Below are 21,113 nucleotides of genomic sequence, written 5' to 3'. Positions count from 1 at the left end.
GGAAGGCACTGATGCTAGAGATGGTGGCTGGGGGCAGCAGGCTCATGCTGGGCAGTGTATAGGAATGTGCAGGTGGACAGATGGGGACACAAGAAACTTCCAAGGAGTGGACTGGTGCACAGCATCAGGCAGGCATCTTCCAAAGAGTGGACTGGTACACGGCATCAGCAAGCATCCTCCAAGGAGTGGAGCAGTACACAGCATCAGGGAAGGATCTTCCAAGGACTGGACCCAAACACAGCATCAGGCAAGCATCTCCTAAAGGAGTGGACCCAAACACGGCACCAGGCAGGGATCTTCCAAAGAGTGGACTGGTACACAGCATCAGGCAAGCATCTTCGAAGGAGTGGAGCATTACACAGTATCAGGGAAGGATCTTCCAAGGAGTGCACCCGTACACAGCATCAGGCAAGTGTTTTTCAAAGAGCAGACCCAAACGCAGCATCAGGCAGGGATCTTCCAAGGAGTAGAGCAGTACACAGCACCAGGCAGGGATCTTCCAAAGTGCAGACGCAAACACAGCATCAGGCAAGCATCTCCTAAGGACTGTACCGAAGCACGACACCAGGCAGGGATCTTCCAAGCAGTGGACCAGTACACAGCACCAGGCAAGTATTTTCTGAAGAGCAGACACAAACATGGCATCAGGCAGGGACCTTCCAAAGAGTGGACTGGTACATGGCATTGGGCAGCGTCTCCTAAGGACTGTACCCAAACACAGCACCAGGCATGGATCTTCTGAGGACTGGACTGGTACACAGCATCTGGCAAGTGTTTTCCAAGGAGTAGACCCAAATACAGCATCAGGCAAGCATCTCCTAAGGAGTGGACCCAAACAGAGCATCAGGCAGGGATCTTCCAAAGAGTGGACTGGTACATGGCATCAGGCAAGCACCTTCCAAGGAGTGGACCCATACACAGTGTCAGACAAGTATCTTCCGAGGAGCGGCTGCAAACACAGTATCAGGCAGGGATCTCCCAAGGAGTGGACCCGTACAAGCATCTTCCAAGGACTGGACCCATACACAGCATCAGACAGACAAGGATCTCTCAGGGACTGGACCCGCACACAGCATCACACAAGCCTCTTCCGAGGAGCGGACCCGCAGGCGGCACGGGGCAGGGCTCTCCCGAGGAGCGGGCTGGCACGCAGCACCGGGAAGCGTCTCCCACCGTCCGTCCCCGAAGCGGGCGCCCCGCGGGGCCGTTCCCGGCCGGGGTCCCGGGGCCGCCGGGGCCGCGGGGAGGGCGGGAGCGGGGCACGCGCGGCGGGGCCGGGGAGGGGCGGCGGCGGCGGGTCACGTGACGCGCCGCCAGCTCCTTTAAAGCGGCCACATGCAGCCCGGCGGCGGCCACAATCACGGCCGGCGGAGCGCGCGCGGCCCGGGGCAATCAGTGCGGAGCCCGCCCGGCCCCCGCGCGGGACAGGGCCCGCCGGCGCCAACATGGCCGGGGCCATCATCGAGAACATGAGCACCAGAAAGCTCTGCATCGTCGGGGGGATCCTGCTGGCGTTCCAAGTCATCGCCTTCCTGGTGGGAGGGCTGATCGGTGAGTGCCGGGGGTGCGAACTTTCTCCCCGCCCGCTCTCCCCGCTCGCGGTGCGGAGCTACTTGTTACAGTGTCGCTGACTCCCGCCCGTGAGCTAATTAGCCCGGCTATTGTAGTTAAGGAAACGCGGCTCCCTGGGCCTCTTTGTGCGCATTTCACTCCGGTGCCTGCGAGAGAAAAAAAATAAAAAAAAAAAAATAAAAGAACACGGGCAGGGAAAAGTTTTTTTTGGCCTGTTTTCAGGCTGTTCTTCGAGGAGGAGGACGGGGGGAGCCGTCAGCATGGCGACCGGCGGCGCAGCTTGGGGGGCTGTAAAAAAAAAAAAATATATATATATGTATATTTATATATTCTTTCTGGGCTCTTTTCGTGCCTCTGCCCCTCCCCGTGCCGCGGCCTCCGAACCGCCCGCGGGATAGCAGAAAGAACTATAAAAAGAAGGGGGATGAAGGGAGGTGGATGCGCCCCGGGGCGAGGGGGCGCCCGGCCCCGCTCCCGCTGTGCCCGGGGCCGCCCCTCCTGTCCCCCCCCCGACCCGGGGCCGGCCGGCTCTGCTCGCTCCGCACCCCGGGGGTGCCGGGGGGGTCCCTCCAGGGGCAGCAGCGCGCACGCCTCCTCCCCCGAAACTTCTAATCCCGGCTGGTGTTTGTTCCTTTATTAGCTGGCCGGGAGCGTTACAAAAAACCCTCCGGGAAGCGCTCGTGGGACGTAACCTTCGGCGACGACCGTGCGGTCGGGGTTCGCCGCCGCTCTGCCTCCGAGAGTTTGCCTGGAGAAGGAGCTGGGGGATGGAAGGAGGAAGATGGAGAAGAGAAGGGGTTTGGGGCAGTCCTGGGAGTTGTTTTTTTTTTACTAGAAAGCAGCAGAGCTCTGCGCCGGCTCCTTGGGGCGATCGTGGTCTAACATCTGGCCGCGCTCGGCGGTGGGAGCTGGCAGACTGGGAGCTGGCAGACCTGCCTCCCGCGTGGCCAGGAGGATTTATTCCCCTTTCCTCTGGTGTTCGGAGCCGTGGGGCTTTTCTGCTAACGCCTGTGGGAGCTGCAGTCGCACTGCGCTGAGAGAGCGTCGGGGAAGTTGGGGATTTGGGAGGAGAGAGTTGGGCTGTTCTCCAGGAGGGCTTGGAGCTGTTGAAGAAATACCTGCAGCCATTCCTCACGAAGCAGATTCGGTGTTCCTGGTGCACATCGATGCGTTTGTAGCCTCTAATTGTCTGTTCTTAAGAGCCAGAGGAATTCTACTAAATAGAATTTTGAAAAACTTTAGTTTCCCTTGTTCTCTTGCTTCAGTTTCTCATCTTTGCTTAAGCACAAAGGAGTCGGTGGCAGACATTGGAGTTATTGGATTAAACTCCGTTTTTCTAGTCTTGTGGGTCTGAACCAACACCAAATATTATTAGGATTGGCTGTTCTTTTTTTTTTTTAAATCCTGTTTCAGAGCAGGTTACTGAACTGAGCACAGATTCATTAGATAAAATGCGTTGGCATGTGTTGTGCAGAGAAGACAGACTCAGTGTTCTTCTTAAGTGTTTTTCTAGTAGCTTCTCTCTTCAAAGTTAGAAAAAAAGTAAGTTGTATGTACAAAAGGAAGGTGTTGATCAGGAAACCCTGTTTCTGTTGTCATCTGGGGACAGGCATAGTAAAGCTAAACAGAAATATGCTTGGAATAAACAGATTTGTAGGGATTGGGGATGAAAGAAGTTAGATACTGTTATTTCTGCTTTCTGTCTTGCCTATTTCCTGCTTTACGGAGCATCCCCGTCCTGGTTGGGGGGCCCCGCGCTGATGCCTGGTCTGGGGAACCGCTCAGGAAGATCTGTTGGGCTAATCAGCTCTCCTGCAAATGGGAACATCAATTTGGAGCCGAATCTCAATGTCTTACACAAACTCAGAGTGACTTTATACCTCTGGAGTAAATGCATCCTGTATCTGCAGAGGTTATGGAGGAGGTTATTGTGGGCAAACTTCCTTTCATTGCTGGAAAACCCCACTTCTGATCTTCTAGCAGGTAAACCTACGCTCATCAATCACCTAAACTGGTTTTTCTCCACTGTGTTTATCACTTCTGATGCATTCAAGGAGTTAAGAGGCTCATCCCCCTCTTCACTCCAGTGGGTGTGGGGCAGCCCTGACTGGTTCCAACAGCTCCCAGCCAGCCCTCCTGGGAGCTGGAAGCCTGAGTGTGCATGATGTCTGTGGAACAACTGTCAATGAGGTGTGGTCCCCAGCATCTGGCACGGGGATGTGCAAGCAAGCAGGGCATTGCAGCCTGGTGCTCTGCAGGAAACTCTTCCCAGCCCTGGAGCATGCCTCGCCCTTGGGGTCCTCATGTCCCTGGAAGCTCTGAGACAGTGGCTTGCGACCAGTCCCTTTAGACCACAGCTTGGGGTCCTTGTCCTTTCAGTTAGTTAGCATTTCCTAAGAGGCACCTGGTGAGAAGAGAAATGGGTCTGTGGGTGGCATTCCTCTGCAGCACGCCTGGAGACGGTGATGGGAAGCAAAGCGCCCAAACTGCCAGTAGGTCTGGCAGCAATGACACAGGACTGCTGCTCTTCAGAGAGGTGTGACACAAAGTGGAATGAGAGTTGAGGTGTCACTGAAATAGTGTTCCTGGTCTGGTTTGATCCAGTGCGCCAAACAAACATCAAGAATCTAGTTATTTTAGTTTGTTCAGGTCTAGACAAACCAAAATATGTACACAACTGGAACACAGCTACAAAGCTAAACCAGCCTTTCCTTTAGCAGTCAGTTAGGTCATATTTCAAAACAATGACTAAGTGCTCTATTTTAACAGATTACTTGTGCAAGTCCAAAATACACAAATGCAATGCATTGGTACCTGATACGACAATGACAACAAAGCTTCAGTTTTCTGAAACTGGGGCTTTCTGTTGATGGTGGTTCTCTAGCTAGTTTTTGAACAGTAAACTGCGTTAATACCTGAGTTTTAATAGAGCTTGACAAATTCCAGCAGCTCTTATATTTGGAAGCAGGACTCTTATCAGCTCTCACATGGATTTTGATTAGAACTGTAGGTTAGCAAAGCATGAGGTGTTCACGTATGGGAGTCATTTGCTTACTAGAATGAACCTCCTGTGGCAGTCTAAGGGAGCTTTGCAAAACTAAAGAGTGAGAAGACGCCTCCAGAGAGAATGCTATTGAGCTATTTCTTTGTTGTTGTGCTATGAACTGCTGGCTGCAGACAACTGGTGTTGTCACTGCTTCAAACGGACCTGTTTGCAAGCCCTGCAGAGTTCCTGGTGTCTGCTCTCTTTCCGGATAAACATCTTGTTTAAAGGTTTGTGCTTCTGGATTGTGTTACATGTTCTGTTGGGATGTATCAGTACTCAATAAAACATGACCCCAAAATTAGCCATAATAAAGCCTTGTCTTCCTTATGCCACTAGCAGTGATAGCAAACATTGTAGGAGAATGGAATCAAACAGGAATGTTTTCTGTCCTCCTTCAAGGCAGCATTAGTGTTTGTGAGAAATCAGGCTGAAGCTAATTTACAATTGTGTTGACGTTCTGAGGAGCTCTCGCATGCTATAGGTATGCTCTGCCTTTTCAGTATCCCTGGCATCCTGGCTTTCTCCAGGGGTGCCACTGGCCTTGTCTGAGCTTTGAGTCGTGCTAAACAGCACGTGGAGCCAGATTAGCTGGTGATGGCCTTGGTGTGAGGACAAACTTTCCCACAGCTGGACCAGCTGCAGCATCCGTCTGGCCCTGCTTATTACTGGGGATTTCAAGCAGGGTGTTCTGATGGAGGTCATGCTAGAGTAGCTTCACTAGAGCCAGCAGTGAGCTGGGACAGCTGGTGTCCTCTCCTTCTGACACCTGGCCAGGTGGGAGAAATTCTCTATATGGAAATCTGACTTGACTGTACTGTGGGCTTAATGACTCCTGGCTTGCTTTAAATCAAAGCTTTTGATTATAAATTATGTCCCTCTGTATACCTTGTGGAAAGCTATTGGTGGTGGTCCTCTTTGTAAATTCACTTGCATCCTGGAATTCATTTATATACATGGTATTTTAAAAAAAGGGGCAGGAGGAAAGAAAGAAAAGATATTGCTGCTCAAATTGCTCTAGAGTTCACAGAGATAATAGAAAATCTTGTGTTAATTGAGTCCTGAAGTTATATTGTTGTAATTTGTTATAATGCTCTGTGGCTGTGTGGCTCCTCTGGAGTGCTGGGAATGCTGAGCCGCATGGGTGCTGCCTGTGCCCAGGCAGGGTTCTGTGCATCTCAGTGGGCTTTGTGTTGCTGCCTGATCACTGCAGAAGCTGGACAGACATACAAACCTGGCACGCTTGCTGGTATGTTGTTAATCAAGCTTGTGCTTCACTGAATGTCTGGTCTGTTCTAACGACCTGGGGTGAAGAAATTGCCCCGCCTTCACTGCAACTTTCTCTCTGTTACTTCAGTCAAGCAAAAATCGACATGTGTGCATCTTGCCCCTGCTTTTCCAGTGCTGTGGGAGGCTGTGGCAGAGAGTAAAGCTGCTGGGTAGGTTGGCAGGCTGAAAGGAGGGACACAGGAGGCAATCAGACAAGGGAGCTCTGTGCAGCAGTTTGCCTGCTTCAAAGTGGTGGGGTTTGTTCCTTTAGACAAGTTATTGAAAAGAAAGCTTTTCAATACCTTATTTTATGTGAGTTACTCCAGGGCTACAAGGACTCCTTGTCCCAAGTCAGAGTACCTTGGTTTCGGTTCAAATGAACTGACAGAATGCAGCAGAACCCTGTAATGAAGACAAAGTCCAGGAGCAGGCACACATACAGTTAAGGACAGAAAGTCCGGTGCCCAACCATACCCTTTACAAATTTAACTGATTGGAAAAGTGGAGGTATTTATTTAGCACATGAGTCTCCTGGGCTGAGGGGGATGCATTTGAGAAAGGTGCAGGTTCACAGCTCCCTTGCCTTGGTTTAAGATTGAAAAAACAGTTGTTTTGACTAGAGCAAATAAAACTTACTTGTGTGTTTTGCCCAGAGAGATAATGAGTCATGTGTATAAATGGCTGAGCAGCTATCAACAATTCCAGTTCATTATCTACATGTCTGATTTGGCTCCTGAGCAGTGAGCTTCCAGGATTTAGTTTTCTTTCCTCAGATTTCATTACCATCTTAGGGCTGAAGTGATCTTTTGACAGGAGAGCTGCTCTGATTTCTAAGGTATGTGGATGCAGCCTGCTGGGGAAGAGTGTCTGTGGGCTCTAGGACAAAGACCATTTTTCTGTGCCTGACTTTCTTTCATTGCTGGCCTTTCCAGAAGATGGGCAAGCTGTGCTGAATAGGTCGGTGCTGTACCATGGACGTGAATGCCAATAGACTCCTCTATACAGAGACATTCCTTCAGTGCTGCAGCCTTGGCAGAAGCGCTGGGAGCTGATGAAAAAGCAGACATGAAAGGTCATGTCTATTTAGTTTAGGTCTGCTCAATTCTTCTCTCTAAGAGCTGTAACTGTAGCTGAATGGGTGAATGTGCCAGAAATTGAGAGTTCCCAGGCAGTAACGTCCCTGCTGGGGGCCTGAGGAGCGGGCAGCGAGGCTGTAAATCCTCTGAGGCTCTGGGGTCTTTGCAGTTCTCACAGTTACATCACTTCCAAATTGCAGTTAACTTGGGAGAGGTGTAGCGGGGAAACTGCCTGGTAGGTTACATCGAGGGGATGGTCCTCTTGCTGCTCCTCTTTGCTCTTGTGTTGACACTAACTAAAGAGGCTTGTTTTTAAACCCGAACGCTTACCAGCCAGTGGTCCTGCTGCCTCTGCGCTTTGCAAGGGGTGACGATTAAACCGGAAATCTTTTTGTTAGTAAATAACATTTATTGTCTTTGAAGTCAAGTTTATAACTCTGGGATAGCGTCTGAAAGCCTTTGAAGGCTGCAAGGTGCCCGCCGCTGCTGGCCCCAGCCTGGGGAATGGCCCAGGGATCTGATCCCTCCTATTCAAATGCAGATGGAATTCTTTACATATCTGAGTGTTGGTGGGTCTGAGGTATCTTGTTACGTGAGCGTGTGACTTGGGGGACTTCAGGAGAAAAGCTGCAGGATACTGTCAGGTCATACTGCTATTTTAGACCTCTGTCTGCAGGGATTTAATATCTTGGCCTGGCATAGCAGGAAATGCATTTCATCCGAGTTGAAAATTGACAAAGGACGATTTGGAAGAAGATCAAACTGTCTCTGGCAATTAGTAAATCAATTCTACCTTTTTTTTTTTAAATTCTTTTGAATTAAATTTTTTTTTTTTTTTTTTTAGTATTTCTGCATTTCTAGAACTCGTACTGCTAGTGCTTACTTGGTTTGCATTTGTTGCTGATGTTGTATATGAACCGTGGTGGCCATTCATTCAGTTCTATAGCAAGTATACTTGTACTGTAGTGCCTCTTAGGGTTTTCTTGCTTTGTGACTTGTCTGGGACTGAGGGAATAATCGCTTAGATGTGAAAGGAAGATTGTTTCACACGCTCCCCGCCCCCCAGTAGCCCTTCACTTGGTGTTTGGTGGCAGCAGCCTTGCAAGGGTGCTTGGACTCCTGCTCCCACAGCAGGGATCCCAACTGCACCTTCAGTTTTAAAGACTCTTGGCACAGCTGCTCGTATGGCTTTTTGAGAGCTGTCTGACTGCAGAAAACTCCAGTTTGTGCTGCTCTAAAGAGGCGTACTGCACGGACAACTCTTCTGCTAGCATGGCCCAAAGCTGCAAAAGCAGCAGTGAAGAACAAACCTTGAACAAAAAAAAAAAAAAACCCAAAACCCAGCCACCTCCACAGTGCCTACCCACACATACCTCCAGCTACTGCATGGTTCTAGAAAGCGAAGAAATCATAGAAATTCCTCAAAACCACACTAAGGCTGTTCTGCTGTCTGTAGTGCTTGGTCAGGGATGTTTTGATAGGAATGGTTGGACTCGATCTGGTGGGTCTCTTCCAACCTGGTTATTCTATGATTCTATGTCTGGATCCCAGCAGCTCACTTCCCACCCCAGTCTGTTAAGACTGTAGGTTTAGAGTTTGGCAGAGGGCTGGGCTGTTGTCTGTGCCACCAGACAGCTTCTCCCATCCACTCTGAGCTGGGGCAGGACTCCTCTTGCCCTCCAAGCAAGATAGAAGAGCCAGCAGTGCCCAAGCCAATACCGTCACTAGAGGAGGTGCGTTTACAGCCTGCTCCTGGCTCACTCTCCACATCCAAAGCGTGAGTCCTGAGCACGTAACATGAACTTGGGACAGGAATCTCGCAAACTAGGCTTTGGCTGTTTGGACAGGTTCAGTGGAACAGGCATTAGAACAGGCTGCCCAGGAAAGTGGTGAAGTCCCCATCCCTGGAGTCATTCAAGAAATATGGATATGTGGCACTTTGGGACATGGTTTAGTAGGCACGATGATGTTGAGCTGGCAGTTGGACTTGATCTTTGAGAGATCTTTTCCAACCTGAATGGTTCTATGATTCTGTGTTTTTTTTATGGTCTGAAACAAAAAAGACAGAAATCTGCAGAATAGAAAAAATCTGTTGGAGATGACAGGAAGAAGGGTGTACTGCTACGATAGTGCATCTGGCATCTCCCACTAAGGATGGAAATGGTGCACTGGGGCTTTAAAAGGACTTTGGTCCTGAGAAAGCTTGAAGTCAAATGATAATAAAGAAATAACTTTCCTAAGGGGAGTGAGCTTCTAGTAGGTAGTGGTTTTTTTGAAAGAGTAATTAGATTATTTAAAGGTACTGCAATTCAGCAGTAGTGATCAGAAAAAAGGCTTTTGTGTAGCTTGTGAAATAGTAACTAGTAATAAAACGATAATTTTAAAACTGTGTTAGTGGTCACTAATTAATGTATTAAACTAGTAGCACCAAGGTCAGGGAAGAGGGAGGCAGAAAAGAAAATTTTCATAAATATATATAACGTTATTGAGATTCTTGCGATTTGAGTTGGAAAAGCTCAGTCTGTCCGATGATAAATTAGCTTGTTTATTCCGATCCCGCTGTTGGTTAGTGTAATGAAGCAGAAGTCCATTGTGTGTGCTCGTTGGGTAGTGATGGCTCTGCACAGAAGGGGGTAATTGAGTAGAAAAGCAGAATGCTCCTGGTGCATGGGAGAAGTTAACACCGCATGAGGTCAGTAGGATTCAAGCTTTAATCAATGTAGACACAATGCAATTGAGATTTTCTAAAGGGCTTGTTTATAGTGTGAGTGCAAGGGTCAGTAGTTAATTTGAAATGCTGTAGGTGCTCTGGATGAGAAGGTACAAAATATATATTACAGAGGTAAGTATTTGTGTGGGGAAAGAGAGAGGATGTTCTTGTAGCTGGGCTGAATGCCTTGTTTGTAGGAGTATGGAGGAGGGAAGGAGGAAGGGATTATTTGGGAGTTTATTGCAGGAGCTTTTTAAAGATCTACTTAACCTATTGAAATGAAGAATCTGAACGATGATGACTGTCATGCAAATCTAGGCATATTGTAAAACGAAAATATTGAAAAATTGAGCTCACTTATGACATAGGAAATCTGGGGTTTTTTTAAAACCTAGAGAGTTAAGTCTAAACACAGTGAAACAGTTGCTTGCTTTGTTTTGTTTCTCCTCTGAGGGATGGTTCCTAAGATAAGGCCCTTTAACAGCAGTATCTTATTTTCTGCCTTTCTCAGAAAAGGGCACTGAATGCTTACATGTTAAGGGAGATACACTGTCCTTGAAGCAATGTAACTGAAACAAAAAGAAAGCTACTTAGTGCTATACTAGAGAGATGTTAGTGTTACCTGCTTAACTCCCACTGAAGTTTTGAACCAGGGCTTTGAGAATTAAATGTTAGTTCTGCAGCTGATTGGTGCTATTTGTTAACAGCTTTCAGAGTAAGTCCAGTGGGCTATGAATGGTGCTGGAGTTTGTCTGAATGAGTTTTCTCTGTTCCATTTGCCATCACCCACTCCCATCTACCACCATTATTACATTTTGCAGGAAAGGAACAAGTTATGTTTGTGGCATAAAGATGTGCCTTTAGGAGAGATGGGGAGGAGTTCTTTATTGGAGAGTGTGGTGAAGGGTGTTCAGGGCAAGGTTGCGTGAGGTTTTGAGCAACCTGATAACAGCAGAAGGTGTCCCTGCCCTTGGCAGGGCAACTCAAACTGGATTATCTTTAAGGTCCCAACCCATTCTATGATCCTGTGTGAAAGGGTATTTATTGAAGATTGATAGCTGTTCAGAGAAAGTAGGCTTGCTATTCTTCTGTCTTAAAGACCTAAGGAGTTTAACTTTGTTTTTTTCTCTTAGAAATATGAAGGTGAAATGTCATTTTCCCCACACTTAAAGATTCATTGAGGTTCATGGCTATCAAAAAGCCTCCTTCCTCTACCTTTGCTTATTCTCAGTCTCTGCAGTCTCTGTATTCTGCCTTGGCTAAGCTTTGGGCCCCAGGTTTTCTGTAGGGGTGGCCAAGCATCAGCTGTAAATGCACCCAACAGTGAGAGGGAAGAGGGAGTGAGTCAGGTGGAGAAAAGCAGAAACATCTCTGGGGATGAGGGAATAGCAAGACCTGGGACACAGCATGCCCGAGAACTGGGAGCTCTAGAGAAAAGCAGCTGTGACTTTTCAAAGTTGAAAATTGAACTGTGTTGGTGGTCACATTGTCACTTCTGTACACGGTGTTCCTTGGTAGATGCCCTGATGCAGTCACCAAATGTGTGGACTGTAAATGTGATTGCTGTTTGACATGGAGCAGGTTTACCCTTGCTGGTCAGAGCAGGATCTCCCAATGCCTATCTTGAGCTGTGCAGGATTTCACAGAGTGGTAAAGCTTTGTGAATCTGATCTCCTGGGTTATAGAAACAGCATTCAGATGAGAGAGCAAAGAAAGTGGTGACTTAGAAGTGAACTATATATTCGTTGGGACTGGTATGTGCACAGTTGACAGTGTTCTATACTTTGTGTAAACCCAACTTTGGCTGCTTTAGAGTAACATAATGTTTTGTCTGTATGTGGAGTGATAAAAATGGGGATGAGGAGACAGCAAAAGCAGCCCATCAGCATCCCAGGAGCAGTAACCGCCATGAGGACCCAGTGGGATAAGGCCCTGAACACCCTTCTCTCACCACCTGGCTGACTGTGCCCTGAGCAGGAGGTTGGCCAAGAGACCTCCTGAGGTCCTGTCCCACCCAGAGTAACTCTTGTTCCTCAGTGTCAAGAGAGCTCTTCCCTCTGAATGGGTTTGGTTTTACTATGTTGTCCAAGGAAATATAATTCTATAATATGAAGCTCTAGCTTTTGTTTGAAAAAATGTTAACAAAATCAAGATCATGATGCTGCGATTACTTAATTATGCTTGTATTGATTGGGGGAGTGTGTGTTTACTTTCCTTTTTAAGCAACTAAACTAGGGAGGTAAAGTTTGAATAAAACTTTTGCCAAAAAAACACCCCCAAAGTACTCCCTATGTTTCATTTAGTTGGCCACAATGTTACACTCATCTTGAATGGAATTAAAACTTATCGAGTTTTCTGGAAGCTGCTAGAGTTGGAAGCACGGTGGTAACCAGGATCTAACCCAGTGGTTCAAGGAAGCAAGACAACGGTGATGAGCAGGCCTGGATCCCTTCAGAAGTCATTGCTGCTTCACAGTTTGCTGGGTATTTAGGGTAGGATGCTCTGTTTCTTCAGTAAATGCTGTGGGGTTTGACTATGGAGAATACAGGGGGACAGAAGCAGCGTTGCGTGGCTTGGGCTGTCCCAGCTGTGTGATGAATCACTTCAGCTATTTGCCTCCACTCCTGCCCTTGTTTAGTCTACACAAAGTGAAAGAATTTCTATTCCAGTTGAGATACAGGAGAGAAATCCTCTCTATCTTGGCAATGAGGATAGTTGCCAGTGCTGCGAAACCAGTAACATCTGCTGAATCAGATCACAAGATCCTTGACCTCTCTGACCAGTAGAAGTACAGTATGCTGAGATCTTCATATCCTCGTATTTGGTGTTGTTCTACTACACTGTCATCATCTTAGTTTTGGCTGAAACACAGCTACCAATTCAGTGTGAGTTTTTGATCATCCAAAACTGAAAGCAATTCAGTTTCTATGTTGTCATCATGTCCCCAGCACTAAATGCCTGTATCCAATTTAACAGCTGCTGTTCCTTGGGGACATTGCTTGAGAAAGTTCGTGTGCTCGAGCCAGTGTACCATGAGCTCTACAGCACTGTCAATGTGAAATGTGAAAAAAGTCTCACTGAAGCCTCACTAAGAATTATATGCCAGGGTTGCTTCAGTCTGTCAGACACAGCTGAAATGGCTTTCAAAGTTCATCAGAAGTCCTCCTCAGGACTTGCTGACCACACTGCTGAGGATCCCTGGCTCTCTGAGGGCTTGCTGACTAAAGCTGCTGCAAGAAGCCATGCTTCCATGGTAGGGAACAGCAGCATCTGCTGTAATCCCCTGTAATCTGGGATATCCTTGGGGCTTTTGAAGTGAGCCTGGCACCTCTAAAGCCTCTGCTGGGGGAGATAGAAGCTGGGCAGCTTCCCTGTTCCTCAGCAGTATATGGGGCTGCTGTGCTGGCCAGTCACTGCGTACCTTTAAGACAGATTTGTTTATGGTGTATATGAAAACAAGCTTCAAAGAAGCTAAACTGTATCCACTCTCCAAACTAATATGAAAACCACCAAAGTGCAAAGAGATGCTCAGACTGTGCTGATTTTATTTTCCTGTCCATGCTTGCCTGAGTTTTTAAGGAAGATTTAGTGAAGGTTTGTCCTGTCGGAGCTAAGGAGGACTCTGGTGGTGACATTTTACCTCCTGCCTGCTTCCCACAGGCGCAGGCACACCTGCTTCTTCAAGATCATGCCTGTTCCTCTGAAAGCATTTGCTGTGAATCATCCTGTCTCTAAACTTGTCTGTGGGAAGTTTTTTCTCTTCAGCAGGGAGGTTGGAAGTACCCACCAACAGCACATTGTGCCTATGGCTTTTGGCATTCAGCACCACAGGGGTCAAATCCCTTGGTGCGTGGGGTTCCTGCCCTACTTGCAGCCACTGGTGGCAGGGCACCTCTGTGGGGGCTCCCCTGGCAGTCCCAGCCCCAGGGCTGGCTCCTGGGGGGCTGTGTTCCCGATCAGCTTCTGCACAACCTTCCTGATCAAAGTCCTGCACTTACTTGACTGCTAACCCCTCCAACTGGGACCTGCCATACTGCAGTGCTTCTCATCACTGTGAGCAGGTTGGAACATGGACTGAGCCTTATCCACTGTGTTATGCACAAATGGCTATTTAATTATTTACAGGCTGACATATATATCATTTAATGTACAAAACCGAACCATATACCAGCCCACAGGCAGAACGGCTGAAAGCAGCCTGCTTGGCACCACGTTTTAACTGAAATCCCTTGATGCTAGCTTTGTTTTGCATAGCACTTTGTAATACTGTTAGTTGACTTGGCTGCAGTTTCACAAAGCATTTTCCATTTGGTTCGACACTCACTTGAATTTAATGGGACTGGAGCCAAACAAGTAATGGAAGCCAAGTACCGACATTTGTTTGGTGTGCAGTTCCTGACAAGGAATATATACAGTGATTGTCTCGTGCTCCTTAAAGCTGTAACTTTGGCAGAGGGGGTACTTGAGTTAGCATGCCAGCATTTAAAATCATGATCAGTCAGTGATGAAAACATGTATTTATGGCTATAATGAATTGCATCAAAGCAAGAAACATTCATAGAAGTAACAATGTCTCTTCATTCACAAATGCCTGCTTTTAAATCATACAAAGATCTGTCAGAGTTAAAAAGCTTCAAGAGCTTGGCCTGCATGTCTGGCTTGTTTCACAACAATATTCCTAATATTCACTTAGAGCTGCAGATTTAGCCATGGTTACTAGGTTCTGCATCAAGGTATGCTAAAGGAATGTTGCGCAGTCTTATTTGCTTACGGCACATCATTAAAGCATTCTGCAATCCTGGGCTTGCAGCTAGACTTCTTGTCTTGTTTGGTTTTTGAATGCTTGCTTTTATTTTGTTTTGCTGTTTCTTTCTGGCATATCAATGATTTGTTCTTTCTGGGGGCTGCTGTAACATGTGAGCTTTCTGTGGTACCTGGATGCAGCGAGGGTTTGAGATGCAGCTGTGCTATGTATCTTCAATGCGCTTCGGCTGTGTGTTGATAGTAAGAGCAGGTAGGAATCTGAGAGTATTCCTGCTGGAGTAAATCCCTTTCCTTTCAGCCCACTCTTTCTGCCAACATCGCTGTTACTTTTCAGCTGGAAGAAACTCAGTCCTGTCAAAAAAATTGAAAAAATGCAGTTTATAAACAGCTGGCTTTTAATAACTTCCTCCCAACTCACATGTTGAGTCATCTCTCCCCTGCCTGTAGGAAGGAGTGTGGATGTCATCTTTCTAACAAGGTGGCATGTTAGTGAGGATGCTGCTCAGAATTCCTGGCTTGCATCCCAAAAAGTAATAGAGCTGCTGTTGTGATGCTGTGTCCAAATTACAAGGGAGCCAGGTCTGAATCATCTGGGTGTAGTGTGTGGGGATGTTGGCGTGCTGAGCTGGGGAGCCCTGAGCTGGCTCTGTCCTGACCGGGGCTTGGAGTGGCTGGGTGGGAGCTGCTTGGCTCTGGTTTGGTTGCAGTTTGTATGTAGGAAGGGTGTTACTGCTGCTGGAGGTTTTTTTTTGATGGGCTGTGATCTGTCCAGGAAGTCCTGGACTGTGTGTCAGAAGGAGGATGGTGACAATATGAAAATAGCCTTCAGCAGGAGGCCACAGACTAGCCACCTTATCTCCAGTTTTATGTGATTGCCCTGGTATCTTTTTCCTGGAGACTTCATTCTGTGTGCCTGTATGTCTGTTGTTCTGCACGCTGCTTCTCGTAAGCATTGAAATGTTCCTATATTATCACTTGCATTTGAGCATTTTTACATTATTAGCTTAAATTTACATATTTTTTTTTTTTAATTTCAAGCCCTATTTTCATTTTTAAAAGGGCTGGATAGTTTGGTTGTTTTTCATAAATGTCATTTGACATACTTGTATTACTTAGCTTTAATTTCTTCAAATTCTAGTGGAAACAGAACTCAAGAACACTTTTTAACAGCTTAAAAAGATAGTTAACCTGTTCCATATGCTTCTCAAAACCTGTGAAGCTGAAGAAACTCGTTACAGCATGTCCAATGGTTCCTTCCTGTTAATGCCTCAGAAAATAGGACTGTTCTGGTTTAATGGCAGTGAAATGTATTGGACATAAAAATGTTGACTGTTATGCAAAAAACGCACTTTGTTTGGCAGAAAGGGGACAGAATTATTGAGTTTCTGGTTTCTGGTCACTTTGCATTTCTGACCTGAGGAAGCTCCTCGGATCATACTGAGGACGTGAGGAACTGGAACGCCATCAGCTCTGCTTGTCCCCATGGTTTGCCAGTTCTATGATGCATTAAAATAGCATTAAAATATTTATTTCCCAAATGATATTGGAAACAGGGCAGAACCACAGTCATAAGAATTCTTTGCATGGAAGAACTATGTTGGAAATATATTTAAGTTTTTAAAAGCCTTTTCCTTCTTAGATTTTAAGGTGTTTTGTGCTGAAAGTCTGCTGAAGGTGGAATGAATCTTTTTCTGCTTTCATGCCTATTTGTACCTCAGAGTTTCTGGCTGTTTCCTCACTGATGTAGAGCCTGAGCAGTGTAATCCTCCATCATTTTAATTATGTCACGTGGGATGTTACCCATTTTCATTGTATTAAGATACATGCTATCTTGTGCACATGTACAAAGCCCCATTGCTTGCTGTGGCGATGAGAGCAGTGCAGAATTTGGGGAGCATTTCAGAGCCAAGATCTCTGTTCAGCTGCTTTCCTCCCAATCTCAGAAAACCTGTGGCTAGGGGGAAAAAAAGAGATAAATCTTTTGTTATAACAGTCATTAGTTCACACCTGACTGGCTGCAAAAGGAAGAAATCTCTTCATGCAACGTGTTTTTCTACAGCTGGCAGCAGTGGGTAAGCAAGAAGGTTTGGAACATCACAGAGGAGGACTGCTTATTTGCTGCTTTCCGTGAAGGGATATTTGGCAAGGCTGAGATAGCTTCCAGAGCAAGTTTTCAGACAGTGGGTGTGGGTGGTGGCCCTGGGCTGCGTTACATGCTCAGTGGTGAAGGTAGTTAGATGCAGGAGGCTAATGAAGGGTCTGGAGCAAAAGACTTATGAGGAGCAGCTGAGGGAACTGGGATTGTTAGTCTGGAGAAAAGGAGGCTGAGGGGAGACTTTATTGCTCTCCACAACTACCTAAAAGGTGATTGTAGCAAGGTCAGTGTTGGTCTCCTCTCAAGTAACAAGCAATAGGACAAGAGGAAGTGGACTCAAGCTGGTCTGGGAAGGTTTAGATTGTATATTAGGAAAAATTTCTTCAGTGCAACAGAGGTGAAGCACTGGGAACATGCTGCCCAGGGAAGTGGTGGAGTGACCATCCCTGGAGGTCTGCAAAAAAGATGTTGATGTGGCACTTTGGGACATGGTATAGTAGGCATGGTGGTATTGGGCTGATGGTTGGACTGGATGATCTTAGACGTCTTTTCCAACCTTAATGATTCTGTGGTTGTATAATGTCTCATGCTCCTGTTACAAGGATCCAGGCTAACTTACATCCCTTGTGTGAGCATGCTGCCTCAGCAGCTGGGTGGTGGAGGTAGGACTGGCTCCACTAGCAGTGTAATTGGAGAAGCAGCAAAAGTGTTGGAGATCTTTCAAACAGCACTGATGGCAAAAATCCATGAGGAAGATCCATTAGCAATGGTGTCTGTGAGTGATAAACTCTCAGGCTAGAAACTCGTTTGCATTTAGCTTCATTCCCGGAGATGTTTTGCTTACCTTACTAATCTGAGCTAAGCTGGGATGAGGATGTACCTCCCTATAAAAAGGGAGTGAAGTGAAAGTGGTGCTACTGTCACACTGCTGTGAGGCTTGTCATCCCTCAGGAGTGGATCTGGTTGTCCATGGGACAGTGGCCCAGTGGTGGCACAGGGAGGGCTGCACTGCCTTCTCGACTTGGCATACTGCAGACCAGATCACTGGTGGGCTTGTAAGTAAGTCCAGAAAAATGAATGCGGCATTATCCAATTTATCAGTGCTGGGAGCTTTGTTTATTTCCCTAACGTTTTTTAAAAATAATTGCATGATTCAGCAGTCAGAAAAGCCTTCCTGCCCAAGGAAACGTGTGGCTGGGCATGGTTCAAATCACTGCGGTAAGCAGGACCGCGAGGTCTGGGATTAGTTCGTCTGTCTGGGTGTGTGATATCCACATGCTTTGCAAGTGAAGCTGCTTGAGTGAGCAAACTAGAAGAGTGTACGCACAGAAAAAAGATTTTGGTAACTTTCTTTGTAATTTTGGGGTAACTGAGGTATCTGAGACTGAACCAGCAGATTTCCAAGGCTTCAGCTAATCCTAATTTGATCCCACTACAAAGTCTGTAGACGTAATAAACTTAATTGCTTAACTGCAAGATCAAGGAGCTCTGAAGGAGGATCATTTGATGCATTTGTTTTAGATTATCTTCAAATAGTTGAATGGCGAGCTGCATATTTTGGTGGGGAAACCACTATGTAAGATATCTAAAGATGCTAAAAATGTGGTTCTCTTCTATTCACAGCTCCCAGCCCCACTACAGCTGTTCCTTACATGTCAGTGAAGTGCATTGATGTAAGAAAAAACCACCACAAAACCAAGTGGCTGATGCCCTGGGGACCCAACCACTGCGACAAGCTCAAAGACTTCGACGAGGCGGTGAGCAGGCAGATTGAAGCCAATGATATCGTATTTGCTGTGCATGTTCCCCTCCCCAGCAAGGAGATGAGCCCCTGGTTCCAGTTCATGCTTTTCATCATGCAGCTGGACATCGCATTCAAGATGGACAATGACCTGAGTAAGTCACTCTGCCACTTGTTAGATGCTGACTCTGGTCTAATTTCTCAATGTGTTTCTCTGAAAGTTGCATTTATCCTGTACCATATGTTAACTTCTGCAGTGCCTCGTACAGCAAGGTGATCCAGGAGCGTGTTCTAAAGATGGGAATCGGTAATGAGACATTTCAGTATGTCTCTTTGTATGGAGAGCGGCTCACACTGCACTGGAGAGTAGCTAAGCAGTTGATGAGTAGTTCCCTGTTTTAAAGTACGTAGACCATCAGCAGCTACACTGGTTTAAATCCAGCAATTCACTTTCACAGCGTATGCCTCTGGGTTTCATAGGTTTCATATAGTTTTCCAAAATGTTCCAGGATGCTGAGTGCACCGCAACAAATTACAGTCAAGACAGCCCAACCTTTTCAGCCACTGCTTTCCTCCTGCTCCTACATGTTCCCAGCCTGTCCCTTGTCCCGGCTCTGCACGTGCCTGGCCACGTGGTGAGCTGTGTCATGCAGCCTCCTCGGTGGAAACCTGGGTTTGGCGGGAAGAGCTTTCTGACAGGTTAGCAGGTTGGCTTGGTTGCTGCCGCACAAGGATAGTGCCAGGGCCACCTGAAGGTCTGCTACAGCATGTGAGGAGTGGGGATGTCCCTTCTGGAGGCTGCGTGTCTGCTGGAGTAGCTCACTACTTCCTCTTTCAGTCTGTGTGGAGGTGGTGAAATAGAGCCATGAGATTTTGGGGAGGGGGTGGAGGCTTATTTATAAAGTCTCTACCCCAAAAATGCTTTATACAAAGACTTTGATTGGTTTCTAGTTTGCCAGTGCTGAAGATTTTAAGCGGTGGTATTTTACTCCGTGTTTGCCAAATGCTTTTGTGTGATGCGTTTCTAAACTGTGAGCTAAAGTACTTAGTAAATTAAATTATGGATCTGTAAGTTTACATGAAAAGGTCATAAGAAGGAATGTTCATGTTTGAGTCTATAAACATTCACTCTTCATGGAGCACCAAGTGCATTGCAGTTGATATTTATTTACTCAGCCTTTGCTGACATAATAACTTCTTCAGTTTGAGGGTGGCTGTTGGTGAATTGAAGTAGTTGCCCTACCTTCCATCAGTACTTGTGAGGTACGTTTTTTGCTAGGATTTGATAACATGCAGATGGAAATGTACCTTCTGGCCTTGGAACTATAGTGGCCCAAAGTGACTGGAAAACTGCGTAGGTGCAGGAACCATGGCAGAAGCTGTCATACTGGGGTTCACCCTTACGATATGAAAGAAGATAAAGTATGAAATAAAAAAAAAACCACAAACAAACCCTGCAAAATGATATTGGGAGCAGCATGGGCAAGACTGATCTGCCCCTTCCTGAAAGAAGAGTTGTACGTGTGTTTGCATGTTTTAAAGTGTTGGGGGAAAATCCCTCTTTAACAGTTATAACTTAACAATGACTGAACAATTTACTCTTCGCGCTGTTCTGCACTGGGGCTTCTGTCACACTTTTCCTGGCTGCAGCCTGCCACTTGGTCTGTAGCCGTGTGGTGGATCAGTTCAGGGAGCAGAACAGTGTTAGAAGCTGGCTGTAAGGCTGGGACTGTGGGCTAGCTAAGATGCTGGCATAGGGGAACCAGATCCAGCAGATCCACTAAAGCTTCACCGACAGCTTTGTGTTTCCTTTACTGCCTTACCTGGGCCTGTTTCTTCTTAGCTGTTTAATGTATCGTCATTAAAATAAGTTAAAAATGAGATTATATAAAGCCTGTGTATGTATTCTTAACCCTATAATTATCTCTAAAATATGGAGAGAGTAGCTTTGTAACTTTATTAAGGCCTCAGTGTCTTAGACTTCAATGGATGATTGTGTTTAGTGAAGTGACAGTTTGTTCTGAGGCTCTTAAGGTCAAACTGCTGCTCTGGAGCCAGCAACTGGCTGAGCATCTGGGAGCAGGTTGTTAAAATGCTAAATGAGCTTTTGACCATAATTTCTCTTGTAAGTGTAGAGAGCCTTTTCTTCAAGCCATTATTTGGACTGTTTGGTGACCAAATCCCTCAAAGATGGGAATGTTTTTTGAGATTCAGAAGCAGAAAAGGTTTCTCTTGGGCCGCTCCATGGGTGATAAGGACTCACCTCCAAACCCTGATTTTGTGCAGCTGGGAAAGACTGAATTTCTGGTCATTATCAGTTCAGTAGCTGCTGCTGTTCCTTTTTTTTTTTTTTTTTAATAAGAAGCACTTGGAGACAAGGGATGTGAATACTTCTTATGGTTGTAGATTATTTGGCACTTCCAGAAGGTTTTCTTTCATTGACTGAAGAAAGTATTTTAAAACGTTATTTTCCTACACGTTATGCCAAGCTGAAGGCAGATGTAAATTAAGTGTAAAATCTCAAACTAGTGAGTAATGCATTTCTTGATTGCTAGATTGTGTTGTAACAGATTTTGGAAAAAAAAAGTAAGTCTTGTTAAGCCCAAATAATTACGTATCTTCTGCTGTGTCTTGGTGCTAACTTTGCAGTTAAGAGCTGCATTGCTCAGGTAATTTGAATTAGCTCCTCAAAAAAGGCAAAACTGAAGATGTGAAATAACCTTGTATCTTCTTTCAAAATGATAATTTGAGTTTCTTCTCTCGAGCTCTAATCTAAGACCTCAAAGCCAACAGTCACCCTGATGGAGTTAATACCAACAGGGGCTGGTGCCAAACCAGCAGCA

At 46.3% G+C, this 21,113-nt stretch overlaps 1 protein-coding gene across 1 annotated transcript in view; it reads left to right on the top strand.

Annotated features, from left to right (window-relative positions):
* Positions 1-1,314: 1,314 nt before the first annotated feature.
* LOC138723159 (protein wntless homolog) overlaps positions 1,315-21,113 on the top strand; it is a 38,694-nt gene continuing 18,895 nt past the window's right edge. The window contains exons 1-2 of the mRNA XM_069862053.1: positions 1,315-1,551; positions 18,153-18,425. Of these exons, the coding sequence (XP_069718154.1) occupies positions 1,446-1,551; positions 18,153-18,425 (379 nt within the window). The 5' untranslated portion in view covers positions 1,315-1,445. The remainder of the gene's footprint in view (positions 1,552-18,152; positions 18,426-21,113) is intronic.

The sequence above is a fragment of the Phaenicophaeus curvirostris genome, chromosome 8 (assembly GCF_032191515.1).
Source record: "Phaenicophaeus curvirostris isolate KB17595 chromosome 8, BPBGC_Pcur_1.0, whole genome shotgun sequence".
In the NCBI taxonomy this organism is placed as follows: domain Eukaryota; kingdom Metazoa; phylum Chordata; class Aves; order Cuculiformes; family Cuculidae; genus Phaenicophaeus; species Phaenicophaeus curvirostris.
This window is presented reverse-complemented; position numbering and strand designations above follow the sequence as displayed.